Below are 19039 nucleotides of genomic sequence, written 5' to 3'. Positions count from 1 at the left end.
AGCTCACAGCCTGGAGCCTACGTCAGATTCTGTGTCTCCCTCTCTCTCTGCACCCCTACCCTGCTCATGCTCTGTCTCTCTCTCAAAAATAAATAAACATTAAAAAAAATTGTTTTAATCACAGAGTTAAAAAAAGAATAGAGTTTAGCACCATATTCCTTTGAGTAGCTCCTTTATCTACACAGGCTTTAATTGATAGAAAACTTTAGTTTGCAAGATAGTGAGAAGTGAGAACATTTATGTCAGCGATTAGCTAAACATTCTAATTAATTCAAGCATTACAGATAATAGTTATGTACTGAAAACCATTTTTTAAATTAAACCGTAGGCTAAGAAAATGTGATTTAGATGTGTTTTAAATTCCCTTCTCTTCTCTATTGTTGAAATTACTAGTTCTATTTAAACTTTTATAAGCTTATATTTCAGAGATGTTCTTGAGAGGAACAAATTGTAATAGAATTGAAATTGTAGCAAATAAAATACTCTCTTAGGGTTATTGCCTATTTGTGTGGAGAACTAATATCTTTTGATCCAAGATGCTCCTAAACACAGAGCAATGATTTTAATCAACTTTTCAGAAAAATAATCATTATATTGGCTTTAAGAGTCAATTCATATGCTGCTTGTGACAATAATGCTTATCACTTCACTAAGTTGAAATTTATGATATTGTAAGATACCTTGAAAAACCAGCTTTCTCTTATTGTATTAAGTACTATGCAAGGATAGTAGGTTATTTGCCACCCTTACATCACCAGTGAAACTTAACTGACATATAAGCCAATCCATTTTTTAATAGCATATCATTTTACACATTATACTAACCTCTGCTTTTCCTTTGATGTATATGATGAAAGATCAATAAAAAGAACAGAACAAAACCACCTTTTTTCTATAAATTCCTCTTTCTCACAGACTACTCCACTGAAAGCCATGATTTCCATTTGTGTTTATTCTCATTTGTAATCCTTTTTAGAAATCATCTGATTTGTGCATGTTCCCTCAAACCTTTGGTTTTTAATTCTAGCACAAAAGTCTTTTGATAAATCTAATTTGGCAAGTTGTATCTTATCAGAATTCAAGTGTTATAGAACAATTTCATTTGCCTTTTTAAAATTGGAATTCAGCTTGAATTTCCTTCCCACTGACAATGATACAAGAGTTCCTTTTTCCATTTTGGTGCTTGAAGGTGTCATGTTGTTGCCCATTAAATATGTGACAAATGAAGTGAGAAATTCATTATATAGCTATAAAAATCTGTGTGAACACACTCTTTCTCTTCCTCACCCAACCCCCCTTCTGTATTGCTAGAATATTAACAACGAATTTAAGGGAAATTAGTTAAACTGTGTTCTTGTTTGCTTAAAACTCTAAAAATTAATTTTTTAGGAGAAGATAGCATGAAGTATGTCCTATAGGAAACTTGTAAGACCCAGGAATAGAGAAAATGGACATATGACTAGATATCATTACACTGCATAAGAAACATTGTGTTCATACTAAAAGTGGATAAGCACCAATAAATTGTCACCGTATGTTTTGTTTTCACTTTTCTTAACATCCTCAAGGCTTTATTTCAAACACATCTGAATTTGAATTTTAGCCAACATTAAAAGTAGTATCTGATTCTTTGTAAAGTGTTAGTGCTTGGGCTATAGGAAGCAGTAGATAATAAGGCAGGTATCAGACCCATGAGAGCCAGAATCATTGGGGTGGGAGCTTGGAATAGAGGTCAGGAAGAGCAATAGACCAGACTCCAGGGAATTAGCTCAAGAAGCCACTTGCCGTTTAGTCAAATTAGAGGGAAAAGCCTTTCAAGCTAGGTGCAGATAAGTTAGGTAGTCTAGAAATTATAAATGTCAGTAATTGTATTGCCAACGTACCTGTTCAAGCCCTGGTAGGTGAGGACACTGATGGAGGAGTTACTCACTACAATAAGTCTAAATTCAACTCAGTTGGAGTCCATGATGGATGTAAACAAGGTCTTCCATACTCCCTTGACTAGTCAACTGCAAGTGTACTTCTCAATATGACTGTACTTTCTAATAAACACTTATAAATTAATAAAAAAGATTTCTTATATCTAGTAGAGTCAGCCTTAATCTAACCCAACATTTACTGAAGTGGATTCTATAGTTCCAGATTCTCTGTTTAAAAAAAAAAAGGGGGTCCCTGGTCCAATAAATTTGGAAATCCACATACTATATGTTGTGTTATAAGCCACAGTGTTGACTTTTAACTTTTAGCATTTTTGTCATTTTATTCATGCATTCATTTATTCAGAGAATATGTATTAAATGCATTCTATGTGCCAGATATCCATTAGATGCAGGGAACTGGATGAGGGACAGATAGATATGGTCTACCTTCTTAAATCTTACAGTCTATGTAGAAAGATATTAAGATAAGTAATTAGAATATAGTGTGTTAAGGGTTGAAATAGAGGAGATCCAGGGCTCAAAGGGAACATGCAATAGGGTCACCTAACCTGGTCTTTTTAGAAAGGGTCATGGTGGGGATTTCCAAGAAACACCATCTACACTCAAGACCTGAAGATCAGGTAGAAGTTAGACAGGCAAGAACTTTCAGTCCTAACAGCAGAAATAATGATAACAAACTGGTGAGGCTGATGTGTAGTTACACTCTTTATATCTGCCATATGCTGTGCTAGGTACTTTCCAAGTATTCTGTCATCGATCCTCCTGGGTGGATTGTATTACTTACCCAAGATCAGGTGGCTAATAAGTGATAAGAACTAGAATTTGAATCCTGATTGGTCTGACTCCAATGTCTTCTTTCTACTACCCCACTGCTGCCTGTCAAAGCAATTCACTTATTTTGATTAAATTTGTTTTGCTAAAGCAAAAACTTACTTGAAAGATATCTTAAGTTTGCTTGGTTTGTCATTGTCATATAGTATTTATCAGTTTTTTAAATAAATACACATTTTATAATTTTAATAGATGGTGATAAATGTTAGCATTTGGGGAGAAGTTTCAGAAGCATATTATAACACTAAGGTCTGAAGTTCACATTCCAAGTATGGCCTCACACATAGTAGGTACTCAAAAGAACACAGGTATAACTCCACATATTACTTGGTAAGTGATAAATTTGAAAAGGCAACCTTCAATTCTTATAAAGAAAAGTGCTACTCACATTTTAAAAGTAATTTAATTCTCTACATGATATGATCAAGATGGCCATAGAATTTTTTATTTTAAAGAGAGCATATATGTAGAAGATGAAGATATAGAATTGATCCCCTTAAATGTGTCTGGACCTGCCTATCACCTGAAGCTTATAAACACATTTTTGGTAAAAGTAATTCATAGATGATATGAATTTCCTATCTCATCATGTGAGAACGTATATAACATCAAGAGAGCTCACTATTAATAATTTGAATATTCTGATCTAAAGGAAGGTCTGGCACACTCTAGCAAATAGATTTAAGAAAATGGAATGGATTGTCTTAATCCTAGCAGAAATGTTCAAAAGCCTATGGTTGCTGGAGGGAGGTAAGACAGTCTGGCTTTTTGCACATGCTGAGGGCAGATTAGGCCAGAATGTGGAATTCATACACTTGCCTTAATTGGTCATGTCAGGATGCCAGTCATCACCAAAGTCACCATCAAAATTCCTCTCAAATAATATAAATATTATTTCTCTAATGCAAATATATATGTTTTTAATTTCTCCTCCTCACCCTCAGGAGGTGATTTTGAGGAGTGAAATGGTCACAAAGGAAATTACTAGAAAGGAAAGGAGAAGTAAAGAACCTGGATAATCTGTAAACCTGGATTGATTTCCAAACCCTATAATTCATATTTACATCCACAAAATACTGTTGCTAAATGGAATTTCATTTGTTATTATTCATTTTGAGAAAAGTGGGTGGTGAATAAAAATTTAAAAAGAAGTCCTCCTGTGCTATATTTTTATTCATGTCTGTTTATTTTCTTACTAACCATAAAATGTTTCGGTTTAACTTCAGGGACACCACAGTACAAACCCTTACTCTTCAGCCTTCTGTTAAAGATGGACTGATTGTATACGAAGACTCACCTTTGGTTAGTAATCCAACTATATGAATATTCTCAACTCTATTTTTCTGAATGATAGTTGTATTTCAGCCTTTGAGAGGGATTTGTAAATATCCCATAGATTTCAATGAATTTCAGTCTTAACTGGAAAACACTCATTCATATGTCATTTGGGGAGTAGATATTTAAATACAAATTATTGGAAAATAAAATGTTTCCTTATTCTGTTCTTTTCTCTTCCAGGTGATTTAGGGAATGATAGAAATCCTCTAATGGTTTCTTTATCATTCCAGAATTAAGGAAAAAAAACTTTGCTGTTTTCAAATGTGTAGTGTTTAAAATTAGATAATGTTTCTAGAATTTTTTTTAATGATTTTAATGAATAAAATATAGCCCAGTGTTTTGGGTAGCTGGAAAGACCCATCCCTCAACTTCTTACATAAGACCCAAAATAATCCTGGCCTGCCAGGCCTGTCCGTCTGTGTAGATAACTCCTTTGTGGTAATGGCACAAATATGCCAACATAAGAACCTCTCTGGTCCAGAGCTTTTTGAAGTGATTGAAGTCTTTAGAATCTCACTCCTGAATTCTCCCAGGTTGGGTCTGACTTTCCCTGAACAGAGATGTGAAGGCTGGAGTTGGATTAGTGTTTGAAAGCTATATGTTTTCTCCCTCTTTTTTAATTCAGTTCATTTTTGCCCTAAAATTAAAAAGAAGAACCCTTATCAGTTTTTTTAGAATATGAATATTCATTTGTGGTAGAGGCAATCATCTGTTTCTCAATCTGTAAAATTATTTGTCAAAACTATGTAATGAGGAAAATTTATTATATGGTTCATTAAAAAAATAAGCTTTGGGTTTGTATTTAAATTCATTGAGTATTTCCCCCATCTACTCTCTTAAAATGTTTTTTTTTTTTAAGTTTACTTATTTATTTTGAGAGAGAGAGGGAGAAAGCAGGGGAGGGGCAGGGAGAGAGAGAGAGAGAGAGATTGAGAGAGAGATTGAGAGAGAGAGAGAGAGATTGAGAATCCCAAGCAGGCTCTGCACTGTCAGCCTGGAGCCCAGTGCGGGGCTCAGACTCATGACCCATGAGATCATGACCTGAACTGAAATCAGGAGCTAGATGTGTAACCAACTGAACCACCCAGGTGCCCCCCTCTTAAGATGTTTTTAAGAGTTTTTCCTAGCTTTTATTTTTACCTTTCTCTTCATAACATCACCACTTATTCAGACACCTAAGACCTAGGATTCTTTCTTATTTTTCCTTTCCTTACTTCCCATGTAATCAGTTGCCAAGACTATAGATTATATGTCCAAAAAACTTCATACCAAGGTGCCTGGTTGGCTCAATGGGTTAAGCATCCAACTCTTGATCTCGCTGCAGGTCATGATCTCACAATTCATTAGATCGAGCCCCACATCAGGCTCTGTGAGCCTGCTTGGGATTCTCTCTCTCCCTCTCTCTCTCTCCCCCTCTGCCACTTGTGCCCCCATGTGCACTCTCTCTCTCAAAATAAATTTTAAAAACTTAAAAGAAGAAAACTCTTCAGATCAATTTAATACTTTTTATTTCCACTTTTCCATGCCTCTTCCCTTAAAACCAGGTCCCTCAAACTACTTTTTTACCAGATTATTATGGTAATCCCCTTTTAGTCTACTCTGCATATCGCTGCAGGATTAAACATCCTAAAGTGTAGTTCCAGCCTCCATTCCTATCATGTCTAAACTCATAAATCTTTACGAATTGATTACTTAATGAGATAAAGTACATATTTGTCACTCTGGTGACAAATTAACAGAGACCTGATCTACTCTTTCAGACCCTGTTTTCTTTTTTCTTTCTTACATTTAACCTCTGCTTCAGCCAAGATAGACTACTCATATTCCCTCTTCCCTCAATGTGCCTCAGGATTTCTTGAGTTTGACCAGTGATTCCCTTTATATTGAATACCCACCTCTTGACCATCCATTCTGATCTATTGAAATCCCCCACTCCTTTAGAGCCATCACAAATGCAGTGTTCGGATATCCACTCTTGATTGTGATGTCTCAGTCTTCTTAACCTCCATGGAACTCTAGTTTCTGTATTTGTTTCGCTTGTTTTAAATCTCCCCTACTCTGGGGTGTAAAATGTGGACATTACCAACATAGGAATAATTATCTTGCCAAAGGGGAATAAATTGATTACTGCAGAGTTAACAATTTGGTAACTATGTGAAGCTTTTAGAGGTGATCTATAAATTTTGTTTCCAGCTCTGCTACACATTTTTTTTTTTGTGATAGTGTATCCATAACTTAAGTAAAACTAGCTACTAGTATAAAGCCAAAGCAATGAGTGAAAAAATTTTAAAGACATTTGCTTTTATTTTTTTGTTTATGATAAATGTTCTGTCTTCAAAGGTTAAAGCAGTAAAGTTGGGTCATGTTCTGGTGGTAGATGAGGCAGACAAAGCCCCAACAAATGTCACCTGTATTTTAAAAACTCTAGTAGAAAATGGAGAAATGATTCTAGCAGATGGAAGACGCATTGTTGCAAGTGAGTATAAAAAAAGCTTTCAATATATGCAAATTTCACATCTTTGGTATCAAATCACACACTTAGCTGGCCATTTTTCTACAAGTAACAAACATAAGTTCCATATAACTAAAGTTGTCTGCATTGACAGTCATTTATAAAACTCAATACATCTGAATCAATCTTTGTCTCACATTTTTATAGTCAGAGAGCATCTGTGAAAATTTTCATAGTAGTTTTAGGTCAAATCAGCTTTATATTTTTCTACTCTGAGAATACTAAGATATAATTTTTTTAATGTTTTTTAACATTTATTCATTTTTGAGAGATACAGCGTGAGCAGGGGAGGGGCAGAGAGAGAGGGAGACACAATCTGAAGCAGGATCCAGGCTCTGAGCTGTCAGCACAGAGCCTGACATGGGGCTCAAATCCACGAACCATGAGATCATGACCTGAGCTGAAGTCGGGCACTTATGTGACTGAGCCACCCAGGCACCCCTAACATATCATCTTTATTATACTCATTTGTCCATGATTTGTATGTAATTTAATTTCCTTCATCATTATCTGAATTTTTTAAAAAGCTCTAGCATGTTCTATTGCTTATAATGTTAAAATTAATGTCACTATTACTCATTATAATTAGAAAAATTGCCACGCATTTTATTATATATATATATTTGTCATACATACATGTGAATATGTGTACACACACACACACACACACACACACACACACACACTCCTACCACGGGAAGAAGTTATCCTCTGTTTTGGACTACCTTCTTCCTTTTATTGATTGATTGATTGATTGATTGAATTTTTTCTTGTTAGCAAAAATGTAGATCGATGAATCTGATCAGTCTGTTTAACCTACAAAGAAAAACTGTCTAATGTAATGTCAGAATATTTTCTAGTTTCTAAATTTTTTAATTTTTTTTTTACATCTTATTTATTTTAGAGAGAGAGACCGAGCATAAGTGAGGGAGGGGCAGAGAGAGAGAGGGAGACACAGAATCTGAAGCAGGCTCCAGGCTCTGAGCTGTCAGCACAGAGCCCGATGCAGGGCTTGAACTCACACTGTGAGATCATGACCTAAGCCGGAGTCAGACGCTTAACCGACTGAGCCACCCAGGTGTCCCTTTTCTAGTTTCTAATTTAATTTTTTTGTGTGATGAGAAGACTTGAACATCTATAACTAGTCACTGAAAATATATATAGCTGATAGCAGGGTAATCAAACAAATTGAGACTAATAACTAAAACCTTCAGTATGCAAAGTGAGGATGTAAAGAAAACCCATTAAAAATGTGCAGGTGCATCACCAGAGGGGTTTTTCTTAGATGTTAGTATTTCAAGATGGCTATTTCTGAGCCTAGGAAACTCAGCACTAATAAAGATATTCTAATATTTCAACTTCACAGTGAATTTGTGGGAGAAATGAGCATTTGAGTTAGACAGCTTGAATACGAACTCCTAGATCATTCAGACTTTCAGGATTAGAATTCTGCCTGACTTTTGGGGTGCCTGGGTGGTTCAGTCTGTTGAGCGACCGACTTCAGCTCAGGTCATGATCTCACGGTTTGTGAGTTTGAGCCCCGCGTCGGGGTCTGTGCTGACAGCTGGGAGCCTGGAGCCTACTTCAGATTCTGTGTCTCCCTCTCTCTCTGCCCCTCCCCAACTCATGCTCTGTCTCTCTCGGTATCAGAAATAAACAAACATTAAAAAAAAAAAAAATTCTGCCTGACTTTCATAGATGCATTTTGAAAACAGTAAATGGATAACAAGAAAGAATTGCTGAAACAAAATTGTAGTTAAAGAGTAATTATCTCTTGGTAACCCTTTACATTATCCAATACATTTTTGGAGAATAGTCTAGAAGAAAAAGAGTCGTCCTAATTTTTAAACTCAAATTTAATTGTAGACAACATTTTAAACACAAGAGCCCCTGAAGCTCTTCCCTACATGGTTTCATAAAGCATCACTTCTCAGGCTATGTTTTCCATTTTCTTTCCTTTTTAAGTTTTTATTTTTTATTGTCATTTTCATTTTAATTAACTAACTAATTAAATTTTGCCTGTGACACATACTGGTTTATTTACCACTGCTAAATTAATGGAGATCAAACATTAAGATTGTTGATTGTATTTAGTACACGAATATATGGCATATTTGAAAGATTATATTAAAAAGTAGAAGTGTAGGTTCGTACAGGCTGATCTCAAATAAAACTGCAGGTGCTACATAACTATTCATTTTAAAAGCTGGAATTTAAATAAACCCAGATGACAAGTGTTTCTTCTTAAAATAATCACAATAAAGTTTTTACCATCTGAAATTATTGTCCAGACTAGCAGTTCTATCTGAAATGTACATTAGCCAGGAGAATATCATATTCAGTTTCCTTAAGACAAAGAAAGCTTCAGTCAACTTGAAACTATGTATTTTAGGGGCGCCTGGGTGGCTCAGTGGGTTAAGCGTCCGACTTCAGCTCAGGTCATGATCTCACGGTCTGTGAGTTCAAGCCCCGCGTCGGGCTCTGTGCTGACTGCTGAGAGCCTGGAGCCTGTTTCAGATTCTGTGTCTCCCTCTCTCTCTGACCCTCCCCCATTCATGCTCTGTCTCTCTCTGTCTCAAAAATAAATAAACGTTAAAAAAAAAAATTTAAAAAAAAGAAACTATGTATTTTAAGAACTAAGGTAGAATCCTTTAATTAGAAATAAATCAACATTGCACGAATGAGCTGACTAGGTGTTCAAGACCTTTATTCTGTGTTAAGTTTCAGGGCACATAGTCTAAACCAGGAATCACTTCCTAGCTGCATGATGGCAGGCTGTTAGCAAAGTGATGCAGCTACTGATTTGATGAAAATAGAAGGATGTTTGGATTATCTTTTGGGTATCCTTTGGATTATCCTTCGTTATAGATTCTTACCTCTTTTTTTTTTTTTAAGGAATAATGTATCTCAAGCCAAGTTTAAATACTGTAAGATAATATTTGGGCAAGTTTGCTTTTTAGATTTACATTGAATTTACATAAAAATATAAGTTCCTGTAAAATTCAGTATATGCGTAATCAGTGTTCTGTTCTTAAGCAAACTTTCTCAAGGAAGTTTTTTTTTTCCCTATAACCAAATTGACAAAACCAGATTTTTAGGGTTTTTTTTAATTGACTACTTATATTATTTTAAATGCTGTAACGAAATTCTTAAGAATTATTAAATATCAATAAAAACTAAGGAGAAATTATGTTTTTCAGATTCTGCTAATGTCAATGGAAGAGAAAACGTTATTGTGATTCATCCTGATTTTAGAATGATTGTTCTGGCCAACAGACCTGGATTTCCTTTCTTAGGCAATGATTTCTTCGGCACTTTAGGTAAAATAATAATGATAACAATAACAAAAACAATAGCAATAACAATAATAATATTGTCTTAGTAACAGTATGAGGTGGCTGTCGCTGAATGCCACCATGTGCTGTGTCATCATCGCAAACACCTTGTGAGAGTATGTGTTATCTCCTTTTGAGAGAAGGAGAACAATCAGATATTCAGAGAGAGTCACCTTTTCTGGAGTCACTTACACAATGAATATGAGAATTGGGCTTCATATCTAAGTCTGTCTGATTCCAGAGCCTGTAACTGCTCAAACAGTTATACTATGTTTGTTGCTTGGGGTCTCTTAGAATAAAACACAAAATCAGAAATGATTTTCAGTGTTTGGTTTTTGTCACATCCCCGTAAGTACGAAAGAGTTTGAGACCAGCTCTGAGGAGACTGATTAACACAGATCAGAGAGGCCCTGAGACAGACTTCATCAACAAGAGCCTTTAAGAAGGAATTCACTTCTCTATGGCAAGTAGGTGATTCTAGATACCAGTAATTTTCATACTCAACATGGAGCAGGCTCAGTAGGATTTTTGATCTAGCAATTCTGTATCAGTGAATTTTTTCAAGAGAATTCACCCATGCAATGATTGAAATACAAAGATAGGCAATATGGCATTGTTTATGGTAGCAAAACAATGGAAACAACCCAAATGTCCATCCAAATGGGACTGGATAAAGAAACTCTGTGCTGTCCACACACTAGGGTGCTATGCAGCAGTTTAAAAAAGAATGGGGTAAGTTTACCTATGCTGATCAAAAAAAAAAATCTTTAATAAAATATATTAAGTGAAATAATAAGTCAGAAGAGTAGTCTACCATTTGAATTAGTTAAAAAACCAAAAGGCAAGAGGGATATGTATATATGAATATGTTTGTACCTGTGTAGAATTTATACAGAAGAGCATTCAATATGTCTCCCACATCCTCTTATCTCCATGACTTCGTGTCAGTTCTATTCTATGATGCTCTTCCCGTCACTCATTCTTTTTCAGCCATTCTGTTCTCCTGTGTCTTCCTTGAACATATGAAGTATGCTTGCCTTGGGGTCTTCACTTTAGCTGTACCCTCTGCCTGAAGTGCTCTTTCCCCACCAATAGCTGCATTTGCTCAGATGTTACCTTCTCCACAAGGACTACCTGACTCACCTCCACCATCATTACCATTTCTGATATCCTATAGTATGACTTTTTTCTTCTCTGAAACAAATGGTTTCTAATATTTATACTTTCTGTTCATTGCCAGAACATAAACTTCATGAGGACAGGAACTTCTGTGCTTTTGATCACTGATGTATATAAAATAGCTAGAGTAGTACTTGGCTCATGGAAGATACTTAATAATTACTTGATGAAAAAATAATAATAATTACTTGATGAATGAATGAATGAATGAGTGGTTAATTATCATTTTACATTCATGTTACATTTGATCTTCAGCAAAAAAATATACTTTGTGTTTGTGTTTGAACAGGTTTAGTCTATGAGCTACAAGCTTGAAGTTATCATGGCTTGTGTTTTATTCAGTTACTTTTATAAATATGTAATAATGATAAATTATGATTTGAATGATTTTTGAGAACTAGAAAGTTCTTTCTAAAATGAACATATTGGGGAACCTGGGTGGCTTAATCAGTTAAGCACCTGGGTGGCTTAATTTCAGCCTAAGTCATGATGTCATAATTCATGGGATCAAGCCCTGTGTCAGCTCTGCACTGACAGCATGGAGCCTGCTTGGAATTCTCCCTCTCCCTCTCTCTCTGCACCTCCCTGACTTACATGTATGTGTGCACACGCGCTCTCTCTCTCTCTCTCTCTCTCTCTCTCAAAATAAATAAATAAATAAACTTAAAAAACATAAAATGATCATATTAAATAATGCAAAGCTATTTACTTTAACTTCCTTCGGCCCCCAATCTCTTGGTTTGTGCATCAGTAGAATTACATGAACTTTTAATATGAGAAACCCATCTCTCTTGAGCATAGATTATATGGTACTAGTATAATTTCAGTTGCCTAAATTATGGTTGAAATATTTTGTGTAAGTTCTAGCAATCTGCGCAAGATATAAATTGTGTATAGAGCAGTGATACTAATTCCCCCATCTTGGTATATATAAAGAAACATGCATATGAGATAGATGTATGTCATTTCTGAAAATGTTCAACATGTGTTAAAATTAAAAATTCCAGAACTGTATGAAGAATATTTTCATACAGTTCCAGAACTGTATGAAGAGTATTTTCCAATTAATAGAAAATGAATAAATCACCAAAATTGTGTTTGTATGTATGTATTTTTTAATTTATTTATATTGAGAGAGAGAGAGAGAGAAGGAGAAGACATGCACACATGCGTGTGCACAAGAGGGGGAGGGGCAGAGAGAATGGGAGACAAAATCCCAAGCAGTCTCCACACCATTAGTGCAGAGCAGGATGTGGGACTGGAACTCATGAACTGTGAGGTCATGACCTGAGGTGAGATCAAGAGTCTGATGCTTAACCGACTGCGCCACCCAGGCGTCCCATGTATTTTTAAAAAGACTAATGCAGTTATAGAAGAACAAATACTGAACTGTCAATATTGGGTGCCTGTGGGGGAAAGGAGTGGGATTGGCAGAGACACAGGCCTCTCTATTTTTGGCTTTTATATTTGAGCATCTCCCAGTGAAATTGTATTTAAATATTATATAATTTTTAACAGAAATCTATGAAGAATAAATCACACATCTGTCAGTTTCCTTTTCTTTTGTTCTAGTCATTTCTTCTCTGTACCGTTCTATCATTGGACGGGCTTTCTGTGCAGTTTTATATATTTAAAAATAGAAGTGCTTTGATGAACAACCAAGGTCTCTTTAAACGACCATTCTGTATCTCCTATGGCATTTTAATGGATTACTTGCATACTGAATGTGAATCTTTTTTTTTCTTACAGGTGATATCTTTAGCTGCCATGCAGTTGATAATCCCAAACCCCATTCAGAGCTTGAAATGCTCAGGCAATATGGACCAGATGTGCCTGAGACCATCCTTCAGAAGCTCGTGGCTGCCTTTGGAGAACTGAGGAGTTTAGCTGACCAGGGGACTATTAATTATCCTTATTCTACCAGAGAAGTCGTCAACATAGTGAAGCATTTACAGGTATGGCACGTGCCTGTGCATAAAGATTTAAAAGAAACCATCAGTCTTCTTTTTTTTTTTTTTAGACTGCTTAATTTATACCAAGTCTTTTAATTTCTAAAATATAATACCGATTTAGGTGATATAATAAGAAGTATTTGTAATCTAAATTTTAAATCTGTAAGACTGATGAACATTTTATGTTTAAGCCTTTGAATTGATGTAAGTGAAGGTCTGTGCCATGGCCATAACCAAGAAGCTAGGAAATTTGGTGGAGGTTTTTTGGGGGGTGAGGGAAGACAGAATGAGACAAGCAGGCAAACTTTACCACTATTTGACTTGATACAACAAGCATGAGGTATCTGAGTGAAAAATATTTTCATTTTGAAAACAAAAGATGTGAATATAGAAAACACAGTAAGAACAGTATTTATTATATGCCTGTAAATACTGTAAGAAAGTTTTATAAGATAGAATAAATGGGCAGGAGAATGTAATTCTTTGTAGCTGTGTACAATATATGGTCCACCTTCGTAAAGAAAACAAAAAACCCAGGTCAGGTCTACTTTTATAACAAATAATGGTCTTTAAGCTAAAAGTCACAACCTAATGACTCTTGACCTCTGACCCATCCTCAACTCGCTAAGGAAAATCTAGAAAGGGAAATAGAAAGCTTTATTCTGCGTATTAAAACCATGAAAAGTCCAGCTCAGACCCCAGTGCCTAAAGAAAATCAAGACACAGCCAACAAGGGACCCAGAGTGCACAACCAGTGTAAATGTAGCTGTTAGTAATATTTCTTTCCCTCTGCCATTTGGTTTCTTTATTCACTGTACTTTTTATATTCTTCTTCCCTTCTTTTCTTGCTCCTTTATCTATTCTTTCATTTATTCATAGACCTGTGACTTCTCTAAATACTTCTGTACAGATATTCAACACTTTGCTCTATCTATGTAAATAGCATTTTTTTTTTTTTAATTTGGTCAATCTGCTACTCATTTTAAAGGCCGGAGGTTTCAGAAAGCAATGGAAGTCACCAAACAGGATCTGAGCACTGATTTAACATTTGAGGGAAAGAACTGTTCCCCTTCAAATTCTAATATTTATTTGAAAAGGAAAATACCAAGATCACAGCAAACATTAAAAAGAAAATGTATATATTACCTCCTATCTAATTATCTGACCAGGCTAGTAAACATCTGTTAAAGTTTATTTGATCATTATTGTTCTATCAGTTTTATAAATTTTTATAATACTGTATATTTTATCACATGTGTAATAAGGAAATTTTTTTTTAATACAGAAATTTCCCACGGAAGGTCTCTCCAGTGTGGTTCGGAATGTGTTTGACTTTGATTCCTACAACAACGAAATGAGGGAGATTTTGATTAACACTTTGCACAAATATGGGATACCTATTGGAGCAAAACCGACCAATGTGCATCTGGCAAAGGAGTAAGGCAAACTAATTATTGATAAAATACTCTTGAGGGTTACTGTTCTGATTCTTAAATGGTGACAATTCTGAATCTACTGTTACATGCTGCTAAACTGACCTGGTGTGGAAATTCCATGAGTAAACTTTTCAAATGCGTGTTGCTATTTGCTGACTGGATTTCAGTTAAATAGCATTATTTGTAGGCCTGTAAATTGAGAATTTCAATTACTTTGAATATCCCATGAGTAGATGTAATGTAATCAAATAAAGGGAAATATTTGTTTCTTTAACAGTCTCTGTCCTTTTGTTGAATTACTATGACTCTCATTATTTCCTAGTCTAGTGCAAAATCATTGCACAAACATGAAAACTACTTAAAGGGCTAATATGTATTTAGTTAAGATGTTCTTATTTGTGTCACCATATATTTTTCTGTTATGATAGTTTTCTAAATTTATAATCATATTAACTGAAGAGAATGTTGGTTACTTATTTCAGCTCAATGGATGAAAGAGGTAGTGAAAACAAGTGGGTTTGTTTCATGTAGGCCAGTTGCCTTTTATTTTGTAATTGTAGACTACATACTTAACCTTAGTAGAGAATTCTTGCAAATATGTTGTTTACCAGAATGATTGTTGATGTAGTTTACTAGTAATTAAGTCAGTGAAAATTCAACAGTTTTAGATACGTATCACTTAATTGATAATGCATTTAATGCCACCTTTGTCTATAAAAAATAGTTAATTACCATAATTCTTAAGGGACAATAATTACTTTTAAATTATTATTTAAATTTAATCTCATACAGGAGGTACTCTCTACCCTCCTTAGAAAAAATTGTTAAATATAAATTGATGATTAGTCCATCTATACACACACACATATATACATTTACATCCTAAGTTTAAATATCATCCTTATTTATTTCTTCTTTGAAGTTATTATAAAAACTTGTCAGGATAAGTACCAATAAAAATAAGTGGTTAAAGCTTTAACAGTTTCTTCAAGGATTCTTAAAGAGAAACAAATATTTCCCTTTTGTGGTAAAAGCACAAGATGCAGTTATGTTTGAAATTATCGGTGAATTGGTTTATATTATTAATGAGTGAGTAAATTTTTCTTTTTGAAAGGAGTGATTTGGTGTCACTAATCACTAAGTTGCTAATACAAACAATTTTCTCTAAACTATTGTTTTACTGATTGATTAGCAGTGTTTGTAGGCATTTTGAAGCTCGTTTGCTAATTTAAAAGCATACCTTCTATGTTAGAGTTCAGGAAATTATCTTTAATATGGAAACCTCTGTAAGCACTCATGTTTTTTACTTCCCTTTTTATAAACTGGATCTTTTTTTTCAATTGGAAATAAGATGGGTTTGTTGTTGTTTTTTTACCACTAGCAAATTTCTATAGAGTTCTGGCTTCATGGAAACGAGGCTTATGATTTTAAAATAACATCTTTTGTACACTTGTACAACTTGAAATAAAAATTAAAAGAGACATCAGTTGGTAAGATCAATCAAAAGGAAATAGAGAGCATTTTAAGTTTCTAAGGAAGACAGATAAAATGACTTAACTTATGCATTACAGTTCTCACTTCTAAACTGAAAAAATTCTTCATGGCAAGTTAATTCCAACTCTAGTACTTGTGAGTGGAAACAGTATATTGAGCCTAGAAACGAGATGGTCATGCTCATGCCTGACATGGGGATGGAAACATCTAGCTGTCCACCCACTGCATGTAGCTAACAGTAGACTCAGAGATGTGGAGGATGAGTGGATTTTCCCTTGTGGTGGAGTTAGCAGTAGACCACAGTTTGACATTCAGGGCATTGTTTCCACGTTGGTAAATTGCAGTGACTCGGGCAGCTCTAAAGTAGCTATGTCATTTTGTTGCCCTCTAACTGAAATCCACAGCTTCCATATGTCTGTTTCTACTGAACAGTCAGTCCTGTACGTTGATAGAGGAGAATGGTAAAGTGACGAAGCAATGGCCTGGGAGCTCAGCAGTTATATATTCAACCTGTGTGGTTGGTCAGTGACGGAGAAACAGATTTTTGGCCTGTTGGTAAAATGAGGGCATTTTATTATAGACAGCATAACCATATAACTTATCTAATGAGTACATGTTTAACAATGGAAGGGGGTTCTGTTAATAATAGCTCTGTAAAAAGAGGTATAAAATAAGACTGTCCTAGTGAGGCTAGAATATAAGGTCCTTTTCATAAAGTTAATAAGGTTAACTTTATTAATAAGATTCCTTCCTATTCTAACATCCTTTGCATTTTAACGTAATCTTATTTTTCTCTCGTTGGAAAAACAAAAACGAATAAGAAAGGAGTGATGCTAATGTTTTCTTTTTCTCTCTAGAGTAACACACTGTTAATAGTAATCACATAGCCCTCTGAAGATTTAAAGTTGTCCCCATGCAGTCTTATGATTTGCTTTGACTTTTGTAGACCTTTTGCTAAACCTCGTACTAATTCCCTAGACCTTTTACTAAAGCTCGTACTTCACTAGACTTTTTGCTAAACCAGCTCCTGCCCACCTCTGCGTATATACTATGTCAGTGAAGAAGCTCCACAATGGGTTTCTGTTCTGAAGAAAGAAAGACAAAATGTTTTACTTATTGTTAATATCCTTTTGCCCCAAATGAAAAATTCTTGCTACAGCCTCTTAATTTTCTTGTTCTCTAATCCAATCATAGTGTTTATTGGTTAGGACCAAAATTCCACTGAGTCCGAATAGGGTGTTCACATTCACATTCAAGTTGGGGATGGAAGAATAACTGGCCACCCACTGTATATAACTAAAAAGAGAGGTATGGCAAAAATTGTAGAAGGAAGTTTTCACCTGGGCAGAGATGACCGCTGTTGTTACAGTCTTCTACAGCACCTTCTTCCTCAGCTGAAATCAGGATATACTTTGGCTGTTTGGTGGTGTCCAATTAGTGATCTTTAGTGAGTTCCCAGAAGAGATGCTGTCACTTCCCCTTTTGTTCTCCTAAAGAGTACAGTGATAGTACCTATCTCATAGGTCTCTGGACATTCTTAAAAGGCCCAGTGTCATATTATGAGGTGAATATGACTTACCTTCTTTACTAAACCTTTGCTAAACCCACTATTAGGCTGAATCTTACCAGGTGCTTATTTTACCTAGCTCGGGCATGCCATAATGCAGCTCTTCTTCCTGATCTACAGCACACTCCCAATTCTTAGTGCTGAGATCAGAATTGGCCACCTAGACTCCCACACAACATTGGCCTCTTCCCACTGGTACTTCCTGAGATTCTTTTTTACTGTTCCCTTTTCAGTTTCTAATATACGAGATAGGATAGGCCAAAGAGATGGCAAACACAGCCGAATAAGGAGACACACTGGGAGAAATTTAGGCAGAGATAGGAAGATTTGGGTTAAAATCTGAGCTCTTTAAAAATAATCTGAGCTATTGAGTTTCAAATGTTGTGGGGGGGGGGGGCGGAAATGAGTGCAAACACACATAATTAGGTCCAAACATCCAACCAAAGGCGTATCGATTATCTACTGTAGTAGAGATAGGTAATAAATTTCAAAGTAAAGTTTTTTTGTTTTTCCCTAAAATGAGCTTTTATTTCTGAAGTTTCTTTTATCTGAGAGTAAACATACAGCTAGTGCATTAGTTCTTCTTAATTTAAAAGTGTGTTTCAGAGCAATTTATGAGCTCTAACATGCAGGAAAACATTTGTTTTAAAGGAAGAAAAAAAATCTTATTTTTTGTAACATAATTTTAAGTGACTTGTATAATATTTTATCTTAAATATGTATGCCACTTTCAATTTGACATTTCTTAAGATGAGAGAATTGTCATTTCATAAATTCACAGGAGAGTATACTCTACCTGTGAACATCTTAATTAATAACAATAATGATGATGGTAATACAAGCAACTTATAGAAAACTACATGCCCAGCACATTCCCAAACACTCATTTTACATGAATTTAGATAATCTTCATAACAAACCCATAATAGGTAATGTTTTATGTATACGTATAATATTAGTATTACATTTTGTAGATGAGGAATTTAAGACACAGAAAGGTTATGTCACTTGCCTAAGATTAGAAAGCTAATTGGCAGTGGGGTTGGGGTTGGGGTTGGGGCACCTGGGTGGCTCAGTGGGTTAAGTGTCTGACATCAGCTCAGGTCATTATTTCACAGTTTGTGGGTTCGAGCCCCACATCGGGCTCTGTGCTGACAGCTTAGAGTCTGGAGCCTGCTTCGGATTCTGTCTCCCTCTCTCTCTGCCCCTCCCGTGCTCGTGCTCTGTCTCTGTGTCTCTCTGTCTCTCTCTCTCAAAGATAAATAACGTTAAAAAAAAAAAAGCTAACCAAGATTAGAGCTGTAATATAAAGACTAAAATAAGCACATTGATATGCAAATTATAGGTAATTTTAAATCAGTTACTCTTTGGATACTGAAAATTACTGAAATTGGTTTAAAAGGGCCTTAAGATTTGAGGTAAGCACCTTGGAATCATTATTGACTATGATGTCCT

At 35.2% G+C, this 19039-nt stretch overlaps 1 protein-coding gene across 2 annotated transcripts in view; it reads left to right on the top strand.

The window, feature by feature from the left end:
* VWA8 (von Willebrand factor A domain containing 8) overlaps nt 1-19039 on the top strand; it is a 365498-nt gene that overhangs the window by 206975 nt on the left and 139484 nt on the right. For both annotated transcript variants that reach the window (XR_009611412.3, XM_060637082.3), the window contains exons 22-26: nt 3998-4073; nt 6450-6585; nt 9822-9941; nt 12885-13090; nt 14373-14524. Coding sequence is in view for 1 of the 2 variants with exons in the window: in XM_060637082.3 (XP_060493065.3) it covers nt 3998-4073; nt 6450-6585; nt 9822-9941; nt 12885-13090; nt 14373-14524 (690 nt within the window). In the remaining variant the exon portion in view is untranslated. The remainder of the gene's footprint in view (nt 1-3997; nt 4074-6449; nt 6586-9821; nt 9942-12884; nt 13091-14372; nt 14525-19039) is intronic.

Source organism: Panthera onca, chromosome A1, assembly GCF_046562875.1.
Source record: "Panthera onca isolate mPanOnc1 chromosome A1, mPanOnc1 haplotype 2, whole genome shotgun sequence".
NCBI lineage: Eukaryota > Metazoa > Chordata > Mammalia > Carnivora > Felidae > Panthera > Panthera onca.
Note: the sequence above shows the minus strand (reverse complement) of the source record. Positions and strands in the feature narration are given on the sequence as shown.